The sequence below is a fragment of the Stegostoma tigrinum genome, chromosome 26, assembly GCF_030684315.1.
Source record: "Stegostoma tigrinum isolate sSteTig4 chromosome 26, sSteTig4.hap1, whole genome shotgun sequence".
Lineage (NCBI taxonomy): Eukaryota > Metazoa > Chordata > Chondrichthyes > Orectolobiformes > Stegostomatidae > Stegostoma > Stegostoma tigrinum.
Genome location: NC_081379.1, coordinates 39,302,409 through 39,328,850, shown reverse-complemented (window position 1 = coordinate 39,328,850; position 26,442 = coordinate 39,302,409). Strand labels below are relative to the sequence as shown.

The 26,442-nt window shown below is 43.9% G+C and overlaps 1 protein-coding gene across 2 annotated transcripts; it reads right to left on the bottom strand.

Moving 5' to 3' along the window:
* Positions 1-10: 10 nt before the first annotated feature.
* On the bottom strand, positions 11-25,552 carry LOC125463990 (serine/arginine-rich splicing factor 1B-like). 2 transcript variants are annotated; one of them, XM_059655112.1, is made up of 5 exons: positions 25,417-25,552; positions 25,054-25,265; positions 7,995-8,158; positions 5,753-5,925; positions 11-286 (listed from the first exon to the last, which is right to left on the bottom strand). In XM_059655112.1, exons 2-5 carry the CDS (start codon positions 25,242-25,244, stop codon positions 137-139), a joined length of 678 nt encoding a protein of 225 aa, XP_059511095.1. In that variant the 5' UTR covers positions 25,245-25,265; positions 25,417-25,552; the 3' UTR covers positions 11-136. The 2 variants fall into 2 exon arrangements, with proteins under 2 accessions (XP_059511095.1, XP_048411826.2); XM_048555869.2 differs by having other exon boundaries at positions 25,364-25,546.
* Between the last annotated feature and the right edge of the window lie 890 nt (positions 25,553-26,442).

Here is a 26,442-nt window from a genome sequence, read left to right as displayed (position 1 = left end):
AAGTCAATAATTAAAAAAGAAAAAAATCAAGTTTATTTAATTCAAAGCATATCACGAAATATAGAATTGAAGGAAAAGGAACTAACGGCCGATGATGGAATGTGGATTAAAAAGTAAATTTTTGACTATGAAGTCCTCATCTATATTGGGGTCTCGGTGAATACCGAGGGGAGCTTCTACTTTGATAGGGAGAATAACGACCTCTAGAAAGGGACCTTGATCTTGACCTGCCGTAACTAGAACTTCTGGGCTTGTCTGCACGAACTCTAATATAAGCAGTTTCTCCCTGAAAAAGAAATGATTGGTATCAGAGCTGTTATCAGATCCTGTGGGGGGAAAAAGTTCAAGGATGAAATTAAAACAGCTAGTTTCTCATCGATAGCAGATACTTCAACACAGCACAGTTTTGTTACTCTTTCTCATCCAGAAGATACTGACTTCTGCAGGGTACCAGAGAATTCAGATACACTGAGAAACATTCACATGATCGCACTGTGAACACCGAGGAATGAGGTGCCACATCCCAGCTTTAAGTCATCTTCAGCTGAAGTTCACAAATTACACCACTCAACTGGGCTAGCAACTTGAGCTGATCTTTTCCTCCCTAAGCCAGAAGCAGAAGCCCACTACTCAAATGCCCCAAAACACTTCTCAGGATCACTACTAAAAAGAAAATTGTCACTGAGCCACCTGAGGAGATATTTACTTGGCTAAAAAGGTAGGTGGTTTCTGAAAAAGGAGGAAAGCAAAGTAGAAAGGCGGAGAGATACAAAGATGGAAGTGGTGGCTCGGCCACCTAGATTGAAGCAATTATAATTGAAAGGGCGAGAGACCACGACACTTGCTGCCAAGGTTAAAAATCAACAGATTTGACCTGATAGAACAATTATAAAATCAACACAAAGGTAGAAAACATGCAGTTACCTTAAGTATTTAATGGTTGGCACTGGGTTATCTACTACCACGACACAGTAAACACTGCCCACAAAGTTAACAATCCTCTTTTATTCATTAGAAAGTACCCTAGGTGCCTGAGTGATTTAGACATTTTATTCCTGGGACCTGATTTGACACCTAATCCAGATGTATGAGGAAACAACCTTCTAAACACTGACTATAAAATTTATATAAGATAAATTCGAAGAGTCTCCAGCAAGTTTTAGTAAGTGTTGACTGTAGAATACAACTGTCTCTCATCTTACATTTACTTATGACACCATAGTTTTCCCCCATCACCCCATTAAAACCATGAGACTTATACCTGACCATTCCTTTTGATAAGAGTGAAACTGGGGCTCTTCAATTCTGTTCCTTGGACATAAAACATATATAATGGTCAACCATTTTAACCAGTCACTACTAGGAGTTGGGTGGATCACAAAGTACCTTTAGGTAATGCCATCATCTGCTAAAACTGTTTACTACTCCAGGATCACCCTGGAATGCGCAGATAACCTCTGGCTTTTTCTCTTACTGCAAGTCATCCTCTTAAACCTCTTTTCCGCTACTTCCTTCATCCTTTTACCTCCAACAATGCCAATTCTTGGATTTCTGTCACCAAAAAGATCCAGTCAGCTGCTTTTACCAGTTTCCTGAACTGGCATCTCTTCTTTGATTTTTCTTATCACTGCCACCAACTCCAAGCTCTTGTCATGAAGCCCACCTTCTTCATATTTTGCTCATCATTTAGACTATTCATCTTCCCAATAACTATAAAAATATGCATCAAGCTATTCACAACATCATTCTTAACTGCAATGAGTTTTCATTTGTAATGAATGACAGCTTGGATATACAAACGGTCCAGACCCCCCACCCCCAAATCAAAACTACTGCTGTAAGGAATAGTGATACAGCTGTACAGCATGGAATCAGACCCTTTGGTCCAAATCCTTCATGCTGACCAGACATCCTAAATTAATCTAGTCTCATTTGCTAGCATTTGGCCAATATCCGTCTAAACCCTTGCTATTCATGTATCTATATGTCTTTTAAATGTTGTAAGTGAAGTAGCCTCCACCACTTCCTCTGGCAGCTCGGGCTCATACACGCAGCAGCCTGTGTGTGAAAAAGTTGCCCCTTAGGTCCCTTTTAAATCTTTCTCCTCTCACCTTAAACCTGTGCCCTCTCGTTTTGGACTCCCCTACCCTGGGGAAAATGACCCTGGCTATTCATCCTATCTGTGCCTTCATGATTTCATGAATTTCTGTAAGGTCACCCCGCAGCTTCCAACGCTCTGGGAAAATAGCCCTGGCCTATTAAGCCTCTCCCTATAGCTTAAACCCTGGGAAAATCCTCCTGCTCCTCTTCTTGAAGGCCTGCTTTTACCCTTAAGTCCAGAGAAACATGAATTTGAAAATAACTGGTGCCTAGTTTCTGTCTGTCAGACCAGGCTTCAATGTGCTCTCTTTCCTTCATCAAAGAGTTCTAATTCCTCAAACATCATTCAGGAGACTAGGAAATCCATCAATAACTACCTTCTTAATTTTTTTAAACACCTTTCTTTTCAGCCTCACTGCAAACTCCAGGTGAAATTTTCATAAAATATCTTTGTCTTCAAAATCAGTTGTCCGTTTACCCAAAGACTCCAATGTCCTTCATGGAACTGGTATGTCTGAACTATTGAACTCATCACCCAACCCACCAAAACCTTGTTATCTAAGAAACATATCTCCTGCTCCCTTCATAGGTTGCCATTTCCATTCAACATTTCTGCCCTACAAGCTCATTAATACTGGCAACAGATCTCCTCATATACAAAACCTGCACCCTTCTAATCTTGCTAACCACCAAACAAACCCACTCACTTTCTTCCACAGCCCTATCTAAAAAAAATTCAAGGTTGTGAGTATCACTTGTAATACCAATATTTGCTACTGATTTCTAAATGTATGAGGTGGTGGTGGTCAGCTAACTTTCAGTACAGTACAGATAATTTAGTATAGTGCTGTTATAACAACTGATATAATTCCAAGTCAGAATGGTGTGTGGACGTAAACGCAACCTGCGGATGGTTGTGTTCTCATGTATCTGCCCGTAGCCTCTGAGATGGCAGTGGAAGGCAGTATCTATGAAGCCTTGGTAAGTTTTTACAGTGCATCTTATAAATAGTACACACTACTGGTACTGGGATTTGAGGGGGAAGGAGTGAAATATTTGTGGATGTGGTGCCAATAAAGCAGGCTTGCTTTGTCCTGGAAGGTGTCGAGCTTCCAAAGTGCTGTGTTGCACCCACCCAGGCGAGTGTGGAGAATTCCATCACACTCCTGGCCTGTGCTTTGTAGATGGTGGGCTTTAGGGAGTTAAAAGATGCGATACTTGCTGCAGCATTTCCAGCCTCCGACTTGCTCTTGTAGTCACTGTATTTATATGGTAGTCCAGTTCAGTTAACTCCCAGTATGTTGACAGATGTTCAGTGGTGGAAACACCCTCAATGTCATGAGTCAGTGGTTAGATTGTCTCTTACTGGAGATGGTTATGGCATTTGAACATTCCAAATGTTATTTGACCCTTTTCAACCCAAGCTTGGATATTGTCCAGGTATTGCTGCTTTGGAACATGGACTGCTTCAGTATAAGGAATAATGCTGAACATTGTGAATTCATAAGCGAATATCACTAGGTGGTCGTCCTGGAGTTGAAATGATAGATTTCCAATAACCACAATCGTTTTCCTACTTGTCAGATACGACTCCAACCAGTATCACAATCAGTCGAATGCACTCACCTTATCAATGAAATTTAGGTCTGATGTCCATGTCTGAACCCAGGCCAGGGAAGAATTGCCAAGGAAGAACCCAAACTGGGCATCAGTGAGCGTGTCATTGCAAAGCGGGTGCTGCTTGGTAGCACTGTTGATGACACCTTCCATCATGTTACTGATATTAAGAATAGACTGATAGGGCTGTAATTGGCCAGGTGAATTTGTTCTGCTTTGTGTGTATAGGACATTACCCAGGCAATTTCTTTTACATTACTGGGTAGCTGTCAGTGTTGTAGCTGTATTGGAACAGCTTGGCTAGGAGGTGTGACAAATTCGAGGGCACAAGTTTTCAGTACTATTGCTGGAATGCTGTCACAGCCCATAACCTTTACAGTGTCCAGTGCATCCAACTGTTTCTTTATATCGCATGGAGTGAATCGAATTCCCTTAAGTTTGGTATCTGTGATACAGAAGTAGAACTTCTGGCTGGAGATTGTTGCGAATATTTCATCCTTATTCTTTTGCACTTATGTGCTGGCCTGTTCCATTAAGGATGGAGATATTTGTACAGCCTCTTCCTCCACTGAGTTGTTTAAATATCCACCACCATTCACGAGGATCTGGTGGTTGTGGAACTGCTTAGCTCCATCACTTGTTGCTAATGCTGTTTGACATGCATGCAGTCCTATTTTATAGTTTCACTAGGTTGACACCTCATTTTCAGACACACCTGGTGTTACTCCTAGTACGCCCTCCTGCACTCTTCATTGAACCAAGGTTGATCCCCGGCTTGACTGTAATGGCAGAGTGGTGGGTTTGACGGACCATAATGTTGCAGACTGCGCTGGAGTATGATTCCACTGCTGTTGATCGGCTATAAATGCCCACTCTTCAGTTGCTGAATCTGTTTGGAGTCTGTGATAGTGCCACACACAACATGATGCAATATATTATCAATGTGAAGGCAGGACTACATCTCCATAATGTGTGTGTGGTAGTCACTCTTACCAATACTGTCATACACAGATGCACCTGCAGCTGGCAGATTGTTGATGATGAGGTAGAGTATGTTTTTCCCTCGAGTTGGTTCCCTCACCACTTGCTGCAGGTTCAGTCTGACTTATAATTACTGAGAAATGAACCAGCAAATAGCTGAGATTTGAAACATGCTTACATGTATTTTGTATCTGCAAAGAACAGAACCCTGCATACACAAGTGTGTCATATTGCAAGCCCAACTGACAGTCATAAATTAGATGTTAGTTTAATTCTTTGCAGATTCAGGACTATCCAGCAAATATTGTCCAATTGCACAATCACATTTAATATTAAGACACTGTGGTTCAAGTTTTGCGAACATGGACTGATTGGGTAACAGTCAGCACCCTGTTTGATGCAAACAGTTGAAGGGACATTTTATCGGACTTGATTTTTCAGTCTTTGGGAAATTTGGTTTACTTGCCTGGGATCTCATCAGCACTCAGATTCATGTATGACATCACTCATTTGAAGAGAGGGAGAACACTTTTTTGGCTAAGATAAATGTGCAGCTAAGCTTTATGTCCAGTCTCAAATGTACAATATGTTTTAAAACATTAAGCGAAATTTAGTTTCTGATGGATAATCAAACAGCACTTAAGATCTGTAACAGATTGGGTTGGGCATTAGTGCCTCACCAAGGTGGAGCACTAACCATGAACAAATCGGCCAAGACCGTTTGTGTCGACAAAGGTCTGTTATCGGGAGAAATTAGTCAAACCATCCTGCACTTTTTTTGAACATCCATGGTTGGGAACTGAATTAGCAACCACATGAACAGCCCTGATTGAGTTATTCCTCCGTGGCTTACTCAAGGGGAAGGGAGCCTAACGTTGTCACTCCATTGCTAATTTAGGTGACATCAGCTAATTCAGAGACCAAAAGAAAATATAAACCCTTCTGATTAATTGGTTTCATATTAAACACTGGCCATTCAGACTAGCAGCATCATTAATATGTTAATACCTGTTTGGAATTTCCTAACAAGTATATCCAGCCAGAACAAACTAACCTCATGAGAGCGAAATTTTGTATCATCAAGCTTCCGCACCGCATAATCCATGTCCTCCTTGCGGAGAAATTCCACCACTCCAGCACCTTCTCCTAGAACATCTGCATAGCAAACATCACCGGCCTCTCGCATGTGATCCTTCAAATCCTGCCAACTGCCAGAGGGAGGAAGTCCTGACAAGGAGAGAGTTTGCAAGTGTTATCCCCCAAGGAATAAGATCAGATGTGCTGTGCATTCAAACCATTTGAAAAGTTTGATTCAGAAGATTTCAAAAGTGAGGAAATAATACTTCAAAGACCAATTTCTCCCCAATAAAATCACACATTAGTAATTCTGAGTGTGTCAAACTGTCTCTTAGGTGTCTCCAGCTTTTGTGCACTCGTGTTTTGCTGTTGACAAATATTTCCTCCTGTAGCATTAGACCTGACTGGTCCTTAAACAACAGATTCACCATGTTAAGTACTAGTTTGGCAAAGTGCTTTATAGGGATCTTCTTCTTCACCCACACAAAATATATTTAAAATACATACAGCAAGTTATTTAGCACAGCTTGGTCCATGACACATCCCTGGAGTGATCTGCTATGTGGGCTGCTGGATTTTGTATTTAGAATCTTTGGTTAGTTAAAAAATATAATTCATGAACAGATCTGAGGAAAAACAGATCAGCTGCCCTCAGAGTATGCCATAAAGACTATGTGTTTCAATTCCACAATTTTGTTTTTAATCTCTTGGTTCTAATTTCTTTAACAGGACTGACATGTTAGATGTGGCAAAAACAAAATATACAAGAACGTAACAACAGGAAGCAAAATAAGCAGCTAATTCTACAAGTGAGAGACATCCAAATACCCACTGGGTTTAGATCAGAGAGGGCAGGATGCAGGCTGAATATCATCACATCAATTAGTGATCTGTGACAGGCAAAATTAAGCAGAATCTTTGAAGATGGAATCCAGAAAGAAACTGTCCCGTCCCAGCATTCTCTTCGATCAGTGTGACAGGAACACATGGACCTCAGATGCATGTTCTCTCCAAAAGGTCTGAAGCATTGGTCCAGGGGAGTCAATTCACAAAGTTAGAAGAAATGTTAGAAATTGGGAGTAAAACAGCAAATCACAGATCAGTCAGCAAACAAAGTAGAAAAAGAATTTGTAGAACAGTCTCAGCTCAGACATTAACTTGTCTTTATCTCTTTAGGATGTTGACTGATCTAAAGTATTTTTCGAGTGTTTTCTGTTTTTACTCTAAACAATCAGTGGCAATTCCTGAAGAGTGATGATATTTAAAAAAGAAACACTGAAGTGCTGTTACAAATTATTTCACTGTCCCTTTGATATGAGTTTTCTCCCATTTAGCCTGAGTTCCCAATCCTGTACGACATCCACTGATGCCCACAGTAAAGTACTCTTATATGGACATTGGATCAGACTTGCCTATGTTCGTTAGTATCCAGAGTAAAACTGTTTGCTGTCTATGCCTAAGATTGAACTGCAGCCTCTACAGGAAACCGTGGAATCACAGCATTATAAGTAGCCAATGCCATGAGGTGGGGGGGAGGGTAGAGAAGTCGTAGAAAGGTAAAAATTGGCAGGGGAAAAAAAGGAAAAGGGCAACAATGAAAAAAAAACTTCTTTAGTACAATTTTTAAACCATATATTTTTGATCACATTTAAGATGCAAGATTTAAAACAAAAATATGTAAATGGCCGGCACAGTTTTTAAAATCCTGTTCTGAAGATGTCCAGGTAAAGTGACATAATGCACTTGTTATACTGTGCACTTTAGTTCTGTAGCAGAATAAGTATCAGTACATAAACCCATGTATGAAGCTGCATTCGTTAATGATCTTCATCCTTAAACATATGAAGTTGCTTGATACCAGGAGTGTCCAAAGCTTTAGGTCCAAACTTAGGTCATGGCGCACACACGGTTCCTCGTTGTCCAATATAAAGGTTAAATGAATATTCCGGTTAATTGATGTTGACATTTTCATTTAGCGTTTATTGCCAAATGCACCTTTTCTAAATCTCCAAGATCATAAAATTTAAATAGTATGGAATATGCAATACTAAACTGAAACCAAGTTGATTGGACTTTGTGGGTTCAATCGCCAGAAGTTGTGGGCCATCATATGGACACCCTAGCTTTACATGGACATTCTACACTGAACGACCTTCCAAGTATTCAGGTTTATAGCAAAAACATTGGCTGTCAAACATGAAACGGAAACAAAAACGCACCAGAGACAATGACCCTGAAATCTGATCTGCGGGCAGCTGGTCCTGGTCTTCCTCTAGATCCACCGCCGACTCCGCCAACTCCTCTGCCTCTCTGGAATTCCACCCGTAAACGATAGACTCCATAATCATAACCATTTCTTCCATAGACTGCGTCTTGTGCATCTCTGCCAATGCAAGGGGGGAGGAAGAAGTTAAGCCACAATTTTCCATCTATTTGGAAATTTCCTCCTATGTGTAACTCAAGGAAAGATCCAGTCAAAGTTGCCACCAACAGGATGTCTATAATTGATCTATTTATTTCAGATGCTCCAGAGGATTCCCAGCGGAGAAGTAAACGGATGGTCCTGTTGGCTGAACAGCGTCATCACAAGCTGCAAAGGTACACAGGTATATCAGCACAAAAAGAACTTTGGAGCTGAACCTAGAAAAAGAATACAATTTTTTTCAATTAAAAAAGGTTATGTTTCGAGGGTGGAGGGTCCTTCTGAACTTTATTGAACTAGGCTGATCATTTAGTACGCAGTCCAACACACAGCTGAGTTTACTACAATATTAGAATTGCACAACTTGTCTTCTGTCTCCAAAGCTTCTAACTGACTACAGTATAGAGGCTGTAAATGCACAATTCACAGACGTCATAGTGCTAAATTTTAATACTACATCCAATTAAAATTGTGACAAAACATTTACTGTATATAGAGAAATAATTTTAAGATGTATAAACGCAATGATAAAATACTACTAATTATAGGTATGTCACTGGGACTGGTAGCATGCTGCACAGTCAATTGAGAAAACTGCTCACCATTAAAGCAGATTGGTACTATTTTGATTTATTTTGCTGTCGGGATAAATATAGAAAATAAATCTGGCATAATACTGTGACTTTAAATCAAAACTCATCCTCATCCTACTTGAGTTAGTGTCTCAGGTAATTTTTTTTACATTACCCTGATGCAAAGTATCCTTGCACATGGGCCCGAAAGCAGCTGAAAAGAAAGTCCAGCCATTTAGCAAAGTATTTCAAAATCATGACTGCAACCTGCACTGTCTCTACAGCAAAACCCAAGTAATCATATGCATGATTGAATGTATTGTATTTGCATTAATTTGTTGTATTAATTTGGCCACTTTTTACAAATATGCATTCAATGCTGGAAATCTGAAATAAAAACAAGTGCCATGTGCACTTGCTCAACATTTACAGAAAGAAAACATGGGTAATATCTCCTGTAGAGCGCTTATGTGAGATCTGAATCTTTTTCTTTTCAGGTTCCATTATGCATTACCACATTTGTCTGGAATTATAGACACAATTTGTACTATTATAATTAAAGCTATGTTACTCCATATCTCAACAATATCTAAGCAACAGCTCCAAGATCCATAAGTTTTAAATAGTGCATAGCCACAGTCTATTGACATTTCCACCATTGTGATTCATAGGCTCAGTCATAAAACATTCAATATTAATGCAGCAGCTGAAATAAGGAAGGCAGCAACAAGGAAACCATTTCATGTTTCACAGCCTATCAAAGGGGTACTGAAGTCAAGCGAAATTACAGCAATAATTTCTTAGTATTTACAATGCCAGTCATACTAGGAAAATACAAAGGGTTCGTAACTTTTAATTCAGTCTCCACTTAACTCCATTTCCACCGATTCTACACAATGTCCTATTTTCTGCTCTCCTGAGCAAATTAATTATCTTTGACAACTGATCCAATACTGTTCAGTTTTCATCCAAGCTGATCATAAGTTATCAGCAGACATAATCTACACAGAGATTTCACAACTGAGTCCAAAGCTACATCACTCAACAACTACAAGTACATTTCCAGCTGGAGTGACTAGAAATGATTGAGAAATGGGACAACTTTTACGAGTATAACTGTAATGCTGCTCAGAGTATCAAGCATAAGGGATCTTCATGAGTCTGGAGATAGTGCCCCTTCTTGCCAAAAAGATCTGTTTTCAAGAGACATCTGCCTTAGAGGTATCACAACATGTCCGAAGAGGTTGATTAAAAGTAATCAAAACCAGATTTTTGTAAAAACCATTTGGTTCACTATTATTATGACAATCTTGGAAAGACCTCCTCAAGAAAATAGCTGGGAACTTGTGCCAAAATTGGGAAAGGTCCCATAAACTAATCAACAACAAAGGATCCGTTTTCATGCTGTATGACTCTATAACAGACTGACATGGTCTTTATATTTATAATCATACCTGACAATGTTCAATTACCACCATCACCATCCCACAGTCATACAAGCCCATCAAATGTGTCACCACAATGGCAGACAGTTGGTTGGAAGTTGTCAACATTTCAGACCTGGGAGATCTCATGACATCAAATCAAACATGGGCAAGGAAAACCCTCCTGCTGAACAATCACTTCTCCCCCATGTTGAGCACTATGCGGAAGATATTCTGAGTGTGGCAATGGCACAAAATATCCTCTTGGACAAGACTTTAAAGTCCAACATCAATACTGACTCAGTAGCATCACTACTGTTTAATCCAGCCGAATCCTAAAGGAAATAGCTGTTGTACTGGATTTCGGGCAGATGGTCAGCAAACCAACAAGACAGAAAAAAACTTACTTGAGCTCATCTCATTAACCTACCTGACCTAACTGCATCTATCCTTGACCATACAAGTTGGGAGTAACCATCACACAGTTCTTGTGGAGAATCTCTGCTTTCACATTGAGGATAGCCTTCATTGTGTTGTGTGGCGCTACCAAATATTACTAAATGGCATAGGTTTTGAATGGATGTAGCACATTGTAACTGGTCATCCATGCGGCTCAGTGGGCTATCAGCATCCCATTCAGGATTCCAATCAATCACCATTTCAATTCAAGTTCATGGCTTGGCATATACCCAACACTTCCATTACTGCAAATCTAAGGGATGAACCCCAGTTCAATGAAAAGTGCAAGAGGGCATGCCAGGAGCTGCACCAGACAAACCGAAAATGAGATGTCAACCTGGTATAACTACAGCAAAGGGCTACTTTGCATATCAAAATAGTGAAAGCAGCACTGAACTGACAGAGTTAAGTCATCTTACAGCCAACAGATCACACCTAAGCTCAGCAGTCCTGCCACATCCAGTAATGAGTGGTAGCGTTCAATTAAACAATTTGAAGGACAAAGCTCCACAAATACCCCCAATCTCAAATGATGGAGAAGCCCTGCACATCAGTGTTTGGGAAAGGTTGAAAAAAAAAGCAACTATCTTTACTTTAGAAGGTCAAGTAAATGATACATCTTGACGTCCTTGAGGTCCCGAGCATCAGAGATGCCAGTCATCAGTCCATTCAATTCACTCATTTGATATCAAGAAACAAGTGAAGGCTTGTGAAGGGATACTGCAAAAGACGTGAATATTTATGTTGCAGAATTAAATGAGACCCCACGTGAAGCTGTTCCAATACAGCCACAACATTAGCATCTACCTGACAACACAGAAAATTGCCTAATTACGTCCTATGAACAAAAAGCAAGGACAAATCTATTCACTACTCAGTTAGAATATGCTTGGTCATAAAGTGTTGGAAGGGGTTATCAACAATTCCATAAGGCAGGCTTGCTCAACAATAACCTGCTCACTGTGGCTCAGTTTGGGTCTTGCCAGAGCCACTGAACTCCTTACCTCAATACAGTCTTAAGTCAAACATGGACAAAAGAGTTGAACTTCAGAAGTGAGCTAAGACAGCCCTTTACATCAAAGCCCCTTTGAACAAAGACAGGAGCCTAAGCAAAATTGAGGTCAATGGTAATTGGAGGAAAACTGTGTTGAACTTAGCACAAAGGAGGATGGTTGCAGGAGGTGAAGGTCAATCCTCACAACCCCAGGACACCAGCAGGAGGTCTTCTGGTTGGTGTCTTCGGTTCAACCAGCTTTTAACTATTTCCACCTTTTTTCCACAATAAAGTTGGAAATTGAAATGTTTATCGATAATTGCACAATATTCAGCACAACTCACACAACACCAGGTTACAGTCTAGTAAGTTTGTTTGAAAACACAAGCTTTCAGAGCCTCACTCTTTCTTCAGGTGTGAGTGAGAGAGGTGGCATTAGACTTGGAATTTATAAGTAAAAGATCAAAGGGTCATAGAACTGAAGTGAATATACTGAACGACCTAAAATGGCTGTTAAATCTTTAATCAGTTAGAAAGGAGATGCAGGTTTTGATTGATTAATATGGAAATCTCAGAATTTCTTTCAAGTCACTGCGCGCGCGGCGGGTGGACATCATCTAGATTTGGGCTGATAATTGGCAACTAACAAGTAACATTCGTATGACACGCAGTGTCACACAATGATCATCCACAACAACAATCCAATTATCATCCGTTAACACCTAACACCATTATAATTGTTGAATTCCAGCAGACACAATAACATGGTGTTGTCCACTGACCAAAAACTGATGTGGATGGCTATACGCTGGTAACAAGAGTAGGACAAAGACTAGCAATCCTGCATTAGCAACTTAATTTCTGTGGTTCCCTAAGCCTATCCATCATCTGGAAGGCCCAAGTCACAAGTGTGGTGGAGTGCTCCCCACTTGCCTGGATGAGTATAGCTCTAACAACATTCAAGATGTCTATAGAGTCTCGGACACTTGTCTGGCATCCTATCCACCACCCGAAACATTTTACAGGAATGACACGAGGTGGCAACAGTTGCATCTCATCAGCAAGATGCAATGCAACAACTCAGTACGGTTCCTTTGACAGCATCTTCCAAATCCGTGATTTTGCAACAAATGCACAGGAACACCGTCACCTGCATGCTTCTCTCCACATTTCACAGCATCCAAATTGTATTTCTATTCCTTCACTGTTGCTGGATCAAAATGTTGGAACTCCCTTTCTAACAGCACTATGGGTGGAAGTGCACTCCATAAACTGCAGGAGTACAAAAAGTGGCTCATCATCACGTTCCCAATGGCAATTAGGATGGGCAATAAATTCTAGCCAAGCCAGTGACACCCATATCCCATGGATGAATAAAACAAAAACCTTGGACTGATCCATGCTCCAGGTTGAAACATAATGTAAAATCTGTACCAGGCGGGTTTGCGCAAATCTGCAATAACTACACTGCTTGACAAAGTCTGCAAGTCTCCAGATCAATTTGGTACAAAGAGCATATGATGTGGAATTTAAATCGGTAACTCCACGCAGCTCCTGGAACTGAAGTCAATTTGGTCCAATTTGTCCAACTCACCTACTATTCTGGTCTTGCGGACAATATCATTCAGGTAACAAAGTGTGAAGCTGGATGAACACAGCAGGCCAAGCAGCATCTCAGGAGCACAAAAGCTGACGTTTCGGGCCTAGACCCTTCATCAGAGAGGGGCATGGGGTGAGGGTTCTGAAATAAATAGGGAGCGAGGGGGAGGCGGACCGAAGATGGAGAGAAAAGAAGATAGGTGGAGAGAGTATAGGTGGGGAGGTAGTGAGGGGATAGGTCAGTCCAGGGAAGACGGACAGGTCAAGGAGGTGGGATGAGGTTAGTAGGTAGGAAATGGAGGTGCGGCTTAAGGTGGGAGGAAGGTCTGGGTGAGAGGAAGAACAGGTTAGGGAGGCAGAGACAGGCTGGGCTGGTTTGGGGATGCAGTGGGGGGAGGGGATGACCTGGGCTGGTTGTGTGATGCAGTGGGGGGAGCCGCACCTCCATTTCCCATCTACTAACCTCATCCCACCTCCTTGACCTGTCCGTCTTCCCTGGACTGATCTATCCCCTCCCTACCTCCCCACCTATCTTCTTTTCTCTCCATCTTCGGTCTGCCTCCCCCCCTCTCCCTATTTATTCCAGAGCCCTCACCCCATCCCCCTCTCTGAAGAAGGGTCTAGGCCCAAAACGTCAGCTTTTGTGCTCCTGAGATGCTGCTTGGCCTGCTGTGTTCATCCAGCTTCACACTTTGTTATCTTGGATTCTCCAGCATCTGCAGTTCCCATTATCTCTAATATCATTCATGTTCTAGCTTTTCCAATTAAAATCTATCACTAAATCTGATTTTAACTTGACAACTCACAAAAGGCCCTCAAAGCCATTTGAAAGTTAGATCAACTTCAAGAACTCTAAAGCAAATGTAGATTCTGTTGATCAACTAAGCGTTTTGAAGTTTTAAATCACTATGTGTTGCCCTTTAACTTTTCAGAAACACATCTAAGTGCATAGAAGATTTTCTTCCTGCATCTTACATTCAAAGTTAATTAATGAAAATAGTTAAAAAGTATTCAGAAGGACACAGAAGCACTCAGTGAGCTCTGTATGTTAAATCTCAAATCCCTTCAAACTTGAGTTAATATTTTTACTACATTTTAGAAAATCCATTGCGCAATGTACCAAATTTAGCAGTTACTTAAATGATCAACTATATATCCATTTTGAGCCTGTAATACAAACATTCGGTATTGGTTTGTAATTTTAATTCACTATCATCCTTTCTTTATAATCCAGTCTACCACTTCCCTGTTACCTGAACTTGCTTATGCCTGCTTTGACACTACATGATTGTTAAGATATTTGCGTATTTTTAAACCTAATTATTTAAGACTATATTATTGCTACAAATGAATACCCTTGGCTTTCATTCATAAGCATCAGACAATATATCTCACCAGCCTTGTAGCTCCTTTCTTAAAGCAAGTAATTAACAGAAGGTAATTAGACATAATTCACAAACAAGCATCAGCACAGTGAGAGACAATGGTCATTATGTAGCCTGCAGGGCTCAACTCCACAAGCATGAGGCAGGCTTCTGTGAAAACAGGTACTTAGTATAGCCATGAAAGTTATTTCTCAATTACATACACACAAAAATGTAATTAAAATAGTTCAGTTAGAAAATACCATAATATTTAGCAATCAGCCCTGCAAGTGCAATTAAGAACACTGCTTGTCAGGTCAATGCCTTATGCTCATTAATGTGCATATTTATGCAACTGAAACTCTGATTTCTAAAGAGTATATACCTTTCTCAAAGGAACACACTGTACTTACCCAAGTCCAAAGAACATAAGCTTAGAGTGGCATGACTAAGAACCCTTAAGAGTGCATGCGGCCAGGAGGGTAGGTTGTTCCATGCAATTTACTAACAATAACTACACAGAATCATACAGTACGTTTATGATAATATTCCACAGCATCTCAGAGTAGTGCTTACCAAACACAACATGACACCCAAGTTGCAGAAGGAGCTTCGGACTCAACTGCACGTCTGGCCACAAGTGGTAGAGTTATTAAAATTGGAGCAGTGCAACAGATCTGAGTTGGATGGGTTTACAGACCTTGGAGGCATCTGGTTTTGGAGGAGGTTATAGAGAAAGGATGGGATGAGGCTGTGGTTGAGTAAACAATGATGCAAATTTTAAAAATTGAAGCATTGCAAGACTGGGAGCCAATGCATCAAACATGATGGCAATGGGTGAAAAATTCCACTCTATCAAATTGGGTGTGGCATGAGATATGGATCTCAATTTTTCAGATGAGCTCAAAGTTATTAATGATGGATGAGATACTGCCTAGGAAAGCATGGAATTTGTTAAGTCTGAGTTGAGGCGAGGACAGAGTCAAATGACGTTAAAGTGACAATAGGAGTGGACCATAAAGACCACTTAGCCAGGCCCACTCTTCAATACAATCATGGGTGATATTCTGTCTCAATTCCAATCCATAACCCTCAACTTGTCAAATGAACAGAACAAAAATCTGTCCATCACAACCTTAGCATTTTCAACAACAGAGCATCCATAACCTCTAGGGGTAGAGAATCAGAGCCATGAACCACTGGATGAAAAGCATGTTTGCGCATCTCAGTCCTAAATGAATATTTTTTTAACCTGAAACTGTACCTTCATGTTCTAGATTTTCCAACTCCCTCAGTGTTTACCCTGTTAAGGCCCTTCAGAATCTTTGTATTTTAATGAGGTCACTTCCTAAACTTTTGACCTCAGTGACTATGGGCCTGTACTCAGATGCTCCCAGTTTCTGTTCAGCTAAGACCAACTTATCCTAAGGACACTGGTTTACAGGGCTATCTGAAGCTGATTGGAAAGATTATTACCTCACATGCACTCTTGACGAAAAGACAGCTTTTAAATCTTCATCAGCTCTTTTCAGTACTGCAGGCTCAAATGGTTCAGATATCCCATTAATCAGAGTTGGGTAGTGGGCTTAGTCAGTTCACCTCTTAAATCTGTGTCCATCTTTATCAGAACTCTGTACTTGAATCCCTCCAATCAGATTTCCATTCCTACCACAGTCCTGAACGGTTCTCACGGAAGTCATAAATTACATTTTGAGAGACTTGGACGAAGATAAACTATGCTTCCTTATCTTTCTCAGCGCAGCTGTAATCTTTTAAACACTAGCACCTCCAGAATCCCACTCCAAAATGTGGATAGGACTGTACTTGCCTGGTGCTATTCTTAGCAATCAGTTGTAGTTAATGAAACACAGGCAATGGTTTATCTTCTTGCTCCAACACCATCACCTCTGGTATCCGTCAAAGATATATTTTTGCCCCTCTAATTCTCACCTATATGCTATCCCTTGACATCATCAGAAAACAATGTCAGTTTTCACTGGACATGGATGCCACACAGTTCAACCTCATCAACACCTGTCAACTTTTCCATTGTCTCTAAAATTATCTGACTGCTCGTCTGTTGTACAATACTAAATGAGCAGAAATATCCTCCAACTAAATGTCAGGAAAGCTGAATGATCGGTTATGGTCCCTCTCCATTCCCGTAACCACCAATTCCATCGCTATTGTTGCCAAATGTCTAAGGTTGAACCAGATAGTTTGCAACGGTTTCATATTTAATCTCAAGATAAACTTCTAGCCACATATTTACACCATCACCAAGACCTTTGCATCCTGTAACACTGCCCAGCTCTGCCCATTTGTGCTTTTGTTACCTAAAGACTTGCTATTCCAAATACTCCAATCAAAGTCTCTCAGTCTACTGTACATTAAATGTCAGGTCATCCAAAACCCTGCCATCCATAGCCCTTATCTGCCAAATGACATTCACCACCAGCCGTGCACTCACTGACCTGCACTAAATGCCCAATCAAAAATAACCCTCAATTTTAAAATTTTACAGGATTTTATAGAATCCCTACAGTGTGGAAGCAGGCTGCTATTTGGCCCATCAAGCCCACACCAACCTTCCAAAGAGTATCCCACCCAGACCTAGCCTCCTACCCTGTCTATGTAACCCTGCATTTCCATAGAAAATCCACCTAACCTGCACATCAATGGACACTATGGACAATTTAGCATGGTCAAACCACCTAACCTGCACATCTTTGGACTGTGGGAGGAAATCAGAGCACCCAAAGGAAACTGATCAGACACAGGAAGAATGTGCAAACTCCACATGGACAGTCACCCAAGGGTGGAATCGAACCCAGGTTTCCAGCACTGTGAGGCAGCAGTGCTAACCAATCAGCCAACATGCCACCCTACATTTCCCTTCATGCCCCTTCTTCCCTGGAGCATCATGTATCTCCTCCCCCTCCCCCCCACCCCATCCTCCCTCTCTATTCACCCTTCTTCTCTTACACATCCTTTGCTCATCTGTCTGCTTGTACATCTTCACTCATGTGGCCTGTCTGCATTCATCTATCAAATCCTGCCTTGTGACTCCTCCATTTCCCTCACTATTACACATCATAACATCATCTGTCCATTTGTGTCCCTTCCCTGCCTGGTCCACATGTCAGTCTGGCCATCACCCCCACTCCTTTGCATGCCCTCACCCACTATCCCCCCATCACGCTTTCCTCCCCTCCTTGCTTTAATTGCTCACTCTCTTTTTTCCACTACACCCCCTTTCAAATTTCTTTAAACCGAGTTCCTCATCCTTGGAACTCTTTCCAATGTGTTCAAATGGTTCCCATAATGTGTCACCCAGAACTATATACATTACTCCAAGTGTGAGATCTATCAAACATCTTATACAGGTTAAACATCACCTCCTTGCACTTGCATTCTATACTTACATAAATAAAGCCAAAGATAGCGAGTTTTGAGAAGATTTGTAGCTCAGGTTGAGGTTCTGGATGTGAGTTTGCTCGCTGGCTGGAAGGTTCGTTTTCAGACGTTTCGTCACCATACTAGGTAGCATCATCGGTGAGCCTCCGACGAGGCGCTGGTGTTATGTCCCGCTTTCTATTTATCTGGTTAGATTTCCTTGGGTTGGTGAAGCAACACAGGAAATGACATCACCAACCCAAGGAAATCTAACCAGATAAATAGAAAGCGGGGCATAACACCAGCGCCTCGTCGGAGGCTCACCGATGATGTTACCTAGTATGGTGACGAAACGTCTGAAAACGAACCTTCCAGCTCAGCGAGCAAACTCACGTCCAAAGCCAATGTATGCTTTACTTACTGCTCTCCAATGATCTGTGCATCCAGGTCCCTGCATCTTGTTTAGAATTGTGCCACTGTTTTATATTGTCTTTCAATGTCCTTTCTACCAAAATACATTATCTCACACTTCTCTTACATTGAAATTCATCTGGTAACTTGCTCACTCCACCAACGTGTCCAAGTACTTCTGGAGTTCTACACTACCCTCCTCACAATTTACAATTTTTCCAAGTTTAGTGTCATCTGCAAAGTTTGAAATTGGCCCTCTAATATCTAGATAACTAAAATATATCAGGAAAAGCAAGGCTCCCAATCCTGCGCCTGGGAGCTCCACTACAAACCTCATTCCAGTCCGAAAAATATCAAATGAACATTACTCAACATTCCCTGTCACTAATCCTATTTCATTTTGCTCTCCTTGCTTCTCTCATCCTCCTCTCGGTCTCCTTGCCCTCAATCTCCTTCCCTCTCTCTCACCATCTCCCACTTGCACTTTTTCCTTCTCCCAACTGCAATTGCTTCCTCCCCCGCCCCACCCCACTCTCTCAGCTGCTCTTCCTCCTTCCCTCACTCTCTAACATTACTCCCTTTTCCTTAGTTTAAATAATTTTGCTTGCAAAATGTGGTGCACCTGGAATATAAATTCTGATGGCAGTAATTTCAAGTTGGCAGTCATAATTCTATTACAATAACAGGAATTTAGAAGTTACTTCTATTTAGCTCATGACTACTTCTTGCAAACAGCTTCTCAATGAAAATATTATCATTGCCATGGTCACAAGTGGAAAACTGTTCAATAATAAAAGGATACTGCAATAGCAAATCAAAATCACAATTCGGTAATAAGTAACTTTGTTTGGGACTGTGAAGTTAACCTGCTGGATCAGCACAGATCAATTTGCTGACCCTCTTAAAGATGAATCATATGTCTGACACAGGAATAAGGGCTAAATCAGACTTGCCACTCAGGTTCTCATTGTACTTGTCTTCAAATCTCACTTCACACTTCTCTTTCTCTATAACCTTGAGCCCCATAGGGCTCCAAAGCATCTGTACTCCTTAATTCTAGCCTTTGGTATTCACAATATTAAATGGTTGTCTTCAAGTGCCAAAGCCCCAAGCCCTGGCACTCTCTTAAACCTCTGTGCATTTATATCCTCCTCGAAGGATATCCTTTAAAACTATTCCTAACTAAGATTCTGGTCATCTGTCCTAAAATCGCCATATGTGGCCTGATAGCACATGTAACTTTATTAAACTTCTGTGAAGTACTCTGGGGTATTTTACGTTGAAGGTACACACACAAACTGTTGCATCCCACTGCAGCATGAGCCAACTAAAGAGGACAATTAGTGGTCGGTCATTAGATAACAGACATGAACAGATTACTGTCGCTGCTACTTGACAACCCCCCCCAATCTAAAATATTCCTCCTCATATTACACAAATATAGCTCCTATCCTCACTGAACAATAGCTGGAAGTGCAGTATTTCAAAACAACTTTGCCATTTAATGATGATGACTGCATTCAAATATCACGTATTCAGAAAACTCCTTCCAACAGATGCTGTTCCAAGCTTTAAAGTTTCTTTACAACTATCCTATGGATATTTTCATTCGGAGTAAACCACTGCAGTTTAACATGCAATTGCGATCAGTTTGATGACCCAGCCTAATTATTTATCTCAGGCGTGTCAGTCGAAAACTAAGATAGAAACAAGACAAATCTATCCCCTCAGTGAAATAGGCTAGGGCTATGTTCCTTGGAATACTGGAGGCTGAGGGTGACATTATAGGCATTTATAACATCAGGACCTGAGGGGTAGCTTTTAAATACAGAGGGTGGTGTGTGTATGGAACGAGCTGCCAGAGGAAGTCGTGGAGGCAGGTACAATTATAACATTTAAAAGGCACCTGGATGGGTATATAAATAGCAAGGCTTTAGAAGGATATGGGTAAAATGTTAGCAAATAGAACTTGGTCAGATTGAGATTTCTGGTTGGTGTAGACAAGTTGAACTGAAGGGTCTGCTTCCATGCTCTGTGACTATGACTCTGTTTCTATGACTAGGAAGGAAGAGTGCTATCAACTCATTATTTTTCCCTAAGCCTAAAAACTCTGTTTAACCACGGTCATGGATTTCAAATAACTGGCAACAGAGTAGAATGAAAATGAAGATAAATCATTTCATTAAAAATTCTGGAGTCTAAGAAGAAAATGAAATGACAATTCATAGGCAGCTTCAAAAGACAAGTGGGCAGAGGGCAGAATTTTTCTTTTCTGATTAATTCACAGGATGTGGGAATCATTGGCTGGGTTAGCTTTTACTGCCCATCCTAATTGCCCTCAAGAAGGATTGGTGAATTGCCATCTTGAAGCATTGTAGTCCTTGTTCTGTGAGCAGACCCATAATATCATTAGGGAAGGAATTCTAGGATTCCAAACCAGCGACAGTGAAGGAACTGCAACATATTTCCAAGTCAGGATGGTGAATAGCTTGACGGGAATTTGCAGGTGTCCCCATGTATATGCTATTACATCTAAAACAGCAGGGATGTGGAACTAACCTGGATAGCTCATTCAAACAAATATCAGACACAAGAGGCTGAATGGTCTTCAAAGTGCTGCAAGATGTATTTGTGCTGCTCTGTTTCAAATCAGCTAAATCAGTGAAGATTGAGAATAAAACTGGTCAGGAGGACAGAGAAGTACATTAAGCATCATAATTATGTGATAGCTTAGAATAACTTGACACTAACTCTTGTTTGAGCCAAATGGCGGTGGCTTGGTGCCTCACTTCAATATTTTAAATAATTTACTTTGATAACCTAGTACAGCATAAGGAAGTGTTGCATTCTCAGGCAAATAAATACACTGTCTGTATATTCCAATGGTTTAGGTGGGCAATGTTCTGATGGCAATATTCAAAGGAGAAATTCCCTCAATACCATCACGATCAGTCCTTCCTCAAAGAGAATATCCTGGAAAAGATTAGCTCATCGTCATATTAATTTTTTTGATACTGTCTGCAAAACAGCTGTATGTTTGCTTACATAAATCCCTATCTAAAATAATTAATTATATATGTGATACATTTAAACATTTGGGATTAAAGAACTGATACAAAAGCAAGTTTGTAGTTAACAACCATACCCTGTTCATATATCTTTACCTGTATAAGAAAATATTTTTATTTAGGCCCTTTTTCATAAATGAAGGAGGGAGCATTAAAAACATACAAATCAAAACCCCTTCTAAATGAAATGCACTACCAACTTCAAAAGTAAACTCAATGGTCACAATAATATATATCAGCACGTATTTATCGTCGGCACTAAACACCAAGCTCTTGCTGAAATTAGAAAGCACAGATTTGCCATTTGAACTTTGTTGCACGATTTAACAACTGTTTACCCAGTTCTGCATCCTACTGGTAGAAATTTTGGCAGAAATAAACATTTCATCAAACATCAACAGTTGTTACAGCTGTAATTTTCCTTCATTCTAAAATCAGATCCTCAACTGTTGGCAGCCAGGAGAAGAGATAGGAATCTTGTACAAAGCTAAATCGTACGGTACCTGATGGATCAACAGAAAGTTCCAATGCCTCATGTAGTACTGCCTCAAATTCAACACTGATGTGTTGAAATCATGGGTATCAGCAACGATTCAACTGATATACGACTGCTTAATGTCAGTAACAAGAATAATGGAAAAGGTGGAATTTCTGAGTGGACAATACAGTAGTGTCCTAAGTATACTTTAGACTTAAGGAATGAGTCAGCAAACCAGTCAGAAAATCAGAATGAAGAAGAGGATGGGAGAAACTGTTAGGTGATAATTTTCCTATCCATGTAAATGCTATTCTTCATTTAGTACTCCTTGAAGAGAATCACTGGCAGGTTGTATAGCCAGAAAGTTTTGAAACTCCAATCCAAAATAAATAGGATATATTTTGTCTCAGCAACATTTGGAAAATGTTCCAGATTTACAAGGAAATAATCTGCACAAACCTTTATTTTGTAAAAAGAAACTTACAACTTTTAAATGCATATTAAAGCATTTTTAAAAGTCTTGCTAAACATGAATGAAATGTGTGTGACACAGCAGCTTGAAAATTGATATTACAGGTACAATAATAAAGATAAATAACTGTGACATTGATCTTTAAAAGAAAACCTGAAGGAAGCAGGTGGGGTTCCAGGGTTTAAAAACTGAGTAAGGTTATACGGGATTTCGAGCCTTAGGAGAGTTTAAGATTGACTTTTCATGAAGACCTGGTTTTGGGAATGGAATTTGGGGATTGGAGCAGGATGGGTCCCAAACTTTGGAAAGTAAGCCGGGTTTGGGCTAACGATTTGGGGGGGTCAGGCTGAATTCCGGGATCGGGGGTTGGAGTCAGGCCGGATTCTGGGATCGGGGGTCAGGCCGGGGTGAGGGGGGTCAGGCCGGAGCCGGGGTGGGGGTGGGGAGTCAGGCGGGGGCTGGGGTGAGGGGGGGGCAGGCTGGGGCAAGGGGGGGCCAGGCCGGGGCCGGGGTGAGGGGGGGGCAGGCTAGGGCTAGGGCCAGGGTGAGGGGGGGGGGCAGGCCGGGGCCAGGGTGAGGGGCAGGCCGGGGCCAGGGGGGGGGTGCAGGCCGGGGCCAGGGTGGGGGGGGAGCCCGGGGCTGGGGTGGGGGCCAGGCCAGGGCGGGGGCCAGGCCGGGGTGAGTGGGGGGCGGGCCGGGGTGAGGGGGCCAGGCCGGGGCCGGGGTGTGAGGGCCAGGCTGGGTCCAGGTCCCGGGTGTGGGGGCCACGCCAGTTCAGGGATCAGGGTTTTGGGTCCAGGCCGGGTCCGGAGTGTGGGGGACGAGCCAGGCCGGTTCAGGGATCGGGGGCCAGGCCGGGTCTGGGGTGTGGGGGCCAGGCCGGGTTCAGGTCCGGGGTGTGGGGTCCGAGCCAGGCCGGTTCAGGGATCGGGGTTTGGGGGCCAGGCCAGGTACAGGATTGGGGTGTGGGGGTCTGGCGTGTCCGGGATCGGGGTGTGGGGGCAGGCTGGGTCCGAGATCGGGGTGTGGGGGCCGAGCCCGGCCGGTTCAGGTATCGGGGTCTGGGGACCAGGCCGGATTCCGGGATCGGGGTGTGGGGGTCGGGCCAGGCCGGATTCTGGGGTCGGGGCGTGCGGGTCGGGCCAGGCCGGATTCCGGGATCGGGGCGTGGGGGTCGGGCCAGGCCGGATTCCGGGATCGGGGTGTGGGCGCCAGGCCGGGTCCGGGAGCGGGGCGTGGGGGTCGGGCCAGGCCGGATTCCGGGATCGGGGCGTGGGGGTCGGGCCAGGCCGGATTCCGGGATCGGGGCGTGGGGGTCGGGCCAGGCCGGATTCCGGGATCGGGGCGTGGGGGTCGGGCCAGGCCGGATTCCGGGATCGGGGCGTGCGGGTCGTGCCAGGCCGGATTCCGGGATCGGGGCGTGCGGGTCGGGCCAGGCCGGATTCCGGGATCGGGGCGTGCGGGTCGGGCCAGGCCGGATTCCGGGATCGGGGCGTGCGGGTCGGGCCAGGCCGGATTCCGGGATCGGGGCGTGCGGGTCGGGCCAGGCCGGATTCCGGGATCGGGGCGTGCGGGTCGGGCCAGGCCGGATTCCGGGATCGGGGCGTGCGGTTCGGGCCAGGCCGGATTCCGGGATCGGGGCGTGCGGGTCGGGCCAGGCCGGATTCCGGGGTCGGGGCGTGCGGGTCGGGCCAGGCCGGATTCCGGGGTCGGGGCGTGCGGGTCGGGCCAGGCCGGATTCCGGGGTCGGGGCGTGCGGGTCGGGCCAGGCCGGATTCCGGGATCGGGGCGTGCGGGTCGGGCCAGGCCGGATTCCGGGGTCGGGGCGTGGGGGTCGGGCCAGGCCGGATTCCGGGATCGGGGCGTGGGGGTCGGGCCAGGCCGGATTCCGGGATCGGGGCGTGCGGGTCGGGCCAGGCCGGATTCCGGGGTCGGGCCAGGCCGGATTCCGGGGTCGGGGCGCGGGGGTCGGGCCAGGCCGGATTCCGGGATCGGGGCGTGCGGGTCGGGCCAGGCCGGATTCCGGGATCGGGGCGTGCGGGTCGGGCCAGGCCGGATTCCGGGATCGGGGCGTGCGGGTCGGGCCAGGCCGGATTCCGGGATCGGGGCGTGGGGGTCGGGCCAGGTCGGATTCCGGGATCGGGGTGTGGGCGCCAGGCCGGGTCCGGGAGCAGGGTGTGGGGGTCAGGCCAGGCCGGATTCCGGGAGCGGGCTGTGGGGGGTCTGACAGGTCTGCGATCGGGGTGTGGGGGTCTGGCCGGGTCCAGGATCGGGGTGTGGGGGTCTGGCCGGGTCCGGGAGCGGGGTGTGGGGGGTCTGACAGGTCCGCGATCGGGGTGTGGGGGTCTGGCCGGGTCCAGGATCGGGGTGTGGGGGTCTGGCCGGGTCCGGGAGCGGGGTGTGGGGGGTCTGACAGGTCCGCGATCGGGGTGTGGGGGTCTGGCCGGGTCCTGGATCGGGGTGTGGGGGGGTCAGGCCGTGCCTGGGTTCGGAGTGTGGGGGCCAGGCCATTCCGGGATCGGAGTCCGGGGGCCAGCATCGAATCAGAAATTCTCATTATCGAGCAGACTTTCTCTCCATCCCGTTGCCTCGCGGCTGGATCAGGCCTGGCCTGCTCACCTCGGATCCTCGAACTCAACGAAGGCGAAAGGCGGGGATCCGCGTTTATTCTTCAGATCGATGTCTCGAATTTTCCCGTACTTGTAGAAGATATCCTCGATATCTCGGATCCGCACGTCGGTCGGCAGGTTGCCAACGTAGATACGGCTCTCGCCGCTACTGGGGCCTCCCCAACGGTAGTTGGCCGACATCGTCTCTTCGGGAAACCGTGCCTGCAAACAAGACAGCACAAATCAGGATCGCTGATCACTCCAGCCCGGGGCCTAGTCACCGGGATTTCTCGTCACCAGGCCCAGAAACCACAGCTCACCTGCACGCCGGTTACCTCTACTCCCGGCCCGCCTACCAACCCTCAACACTCACTGGGATTTCGGACAGTGTTTGTAGTGAAGCTTCAGTCCGGGGAGCGAGTCACTCCGCCACCGCCGCCGAGAGCCGCTTCCCGCCGCCTGAGAACGGGGGTGGGGGGAGGGGGAGGGGGCTTCGGAGGAGGGAGCGAGAGCAAGCGCGGCCACTAGCGGCCGGACACCACAGCGCACTCACTGATGCTCACTAATACACTAATTAATAATACACTCACTGACACAATAACAAATACACACTCACTGATGCTCACTAATACACTAATTAATAATACACTCACTGACACAATAACAAATACACACTCACTGATGCTCACTAATACACTAATTAATAATACACTCACTGACACAATAACAAATACACACTCACTGATGCTCACTAATACACTAATTAATAATACACTCACTGACACAATAACAAATACACACTCACTAATAACACACTCACTGACGCTCACTAATAAATAATACGCTCACCGACACTCTCACTAATAATACCCACTCACTAATAACACACTCACTAATACACTAATTAATAATACACACTCACTAATAATACCCACTCATTGGCACAGTAACAAATAATACACACTCACTAATACACACTCACTGACACTCACTAATACACTAATTAATAATACACACTCACTGACACAATAACAAATACACACTCACTAATAACACACTCACTGACACTCACTAATACACTAATTAATAATACACACTCACTGACACTCTCACTAATAATACCCACTGACACAATAACAAATACACACTCACTAATAACACACTCACTGACACTCACTAATAAATAATACACTCACCGACACTCTCACTAATAATACCCACTCACTAATAACACACTCACTAATACACTAATTAATAATACACACTCACTAATAATACCCACTCACTAATAATACACTCACTCACTGACACAATAACAAATAATACACTCACTAATAACACACTCACTGACACTCACTAATACATGCTCACTAATTAATTATACACTCACTCCTGACAC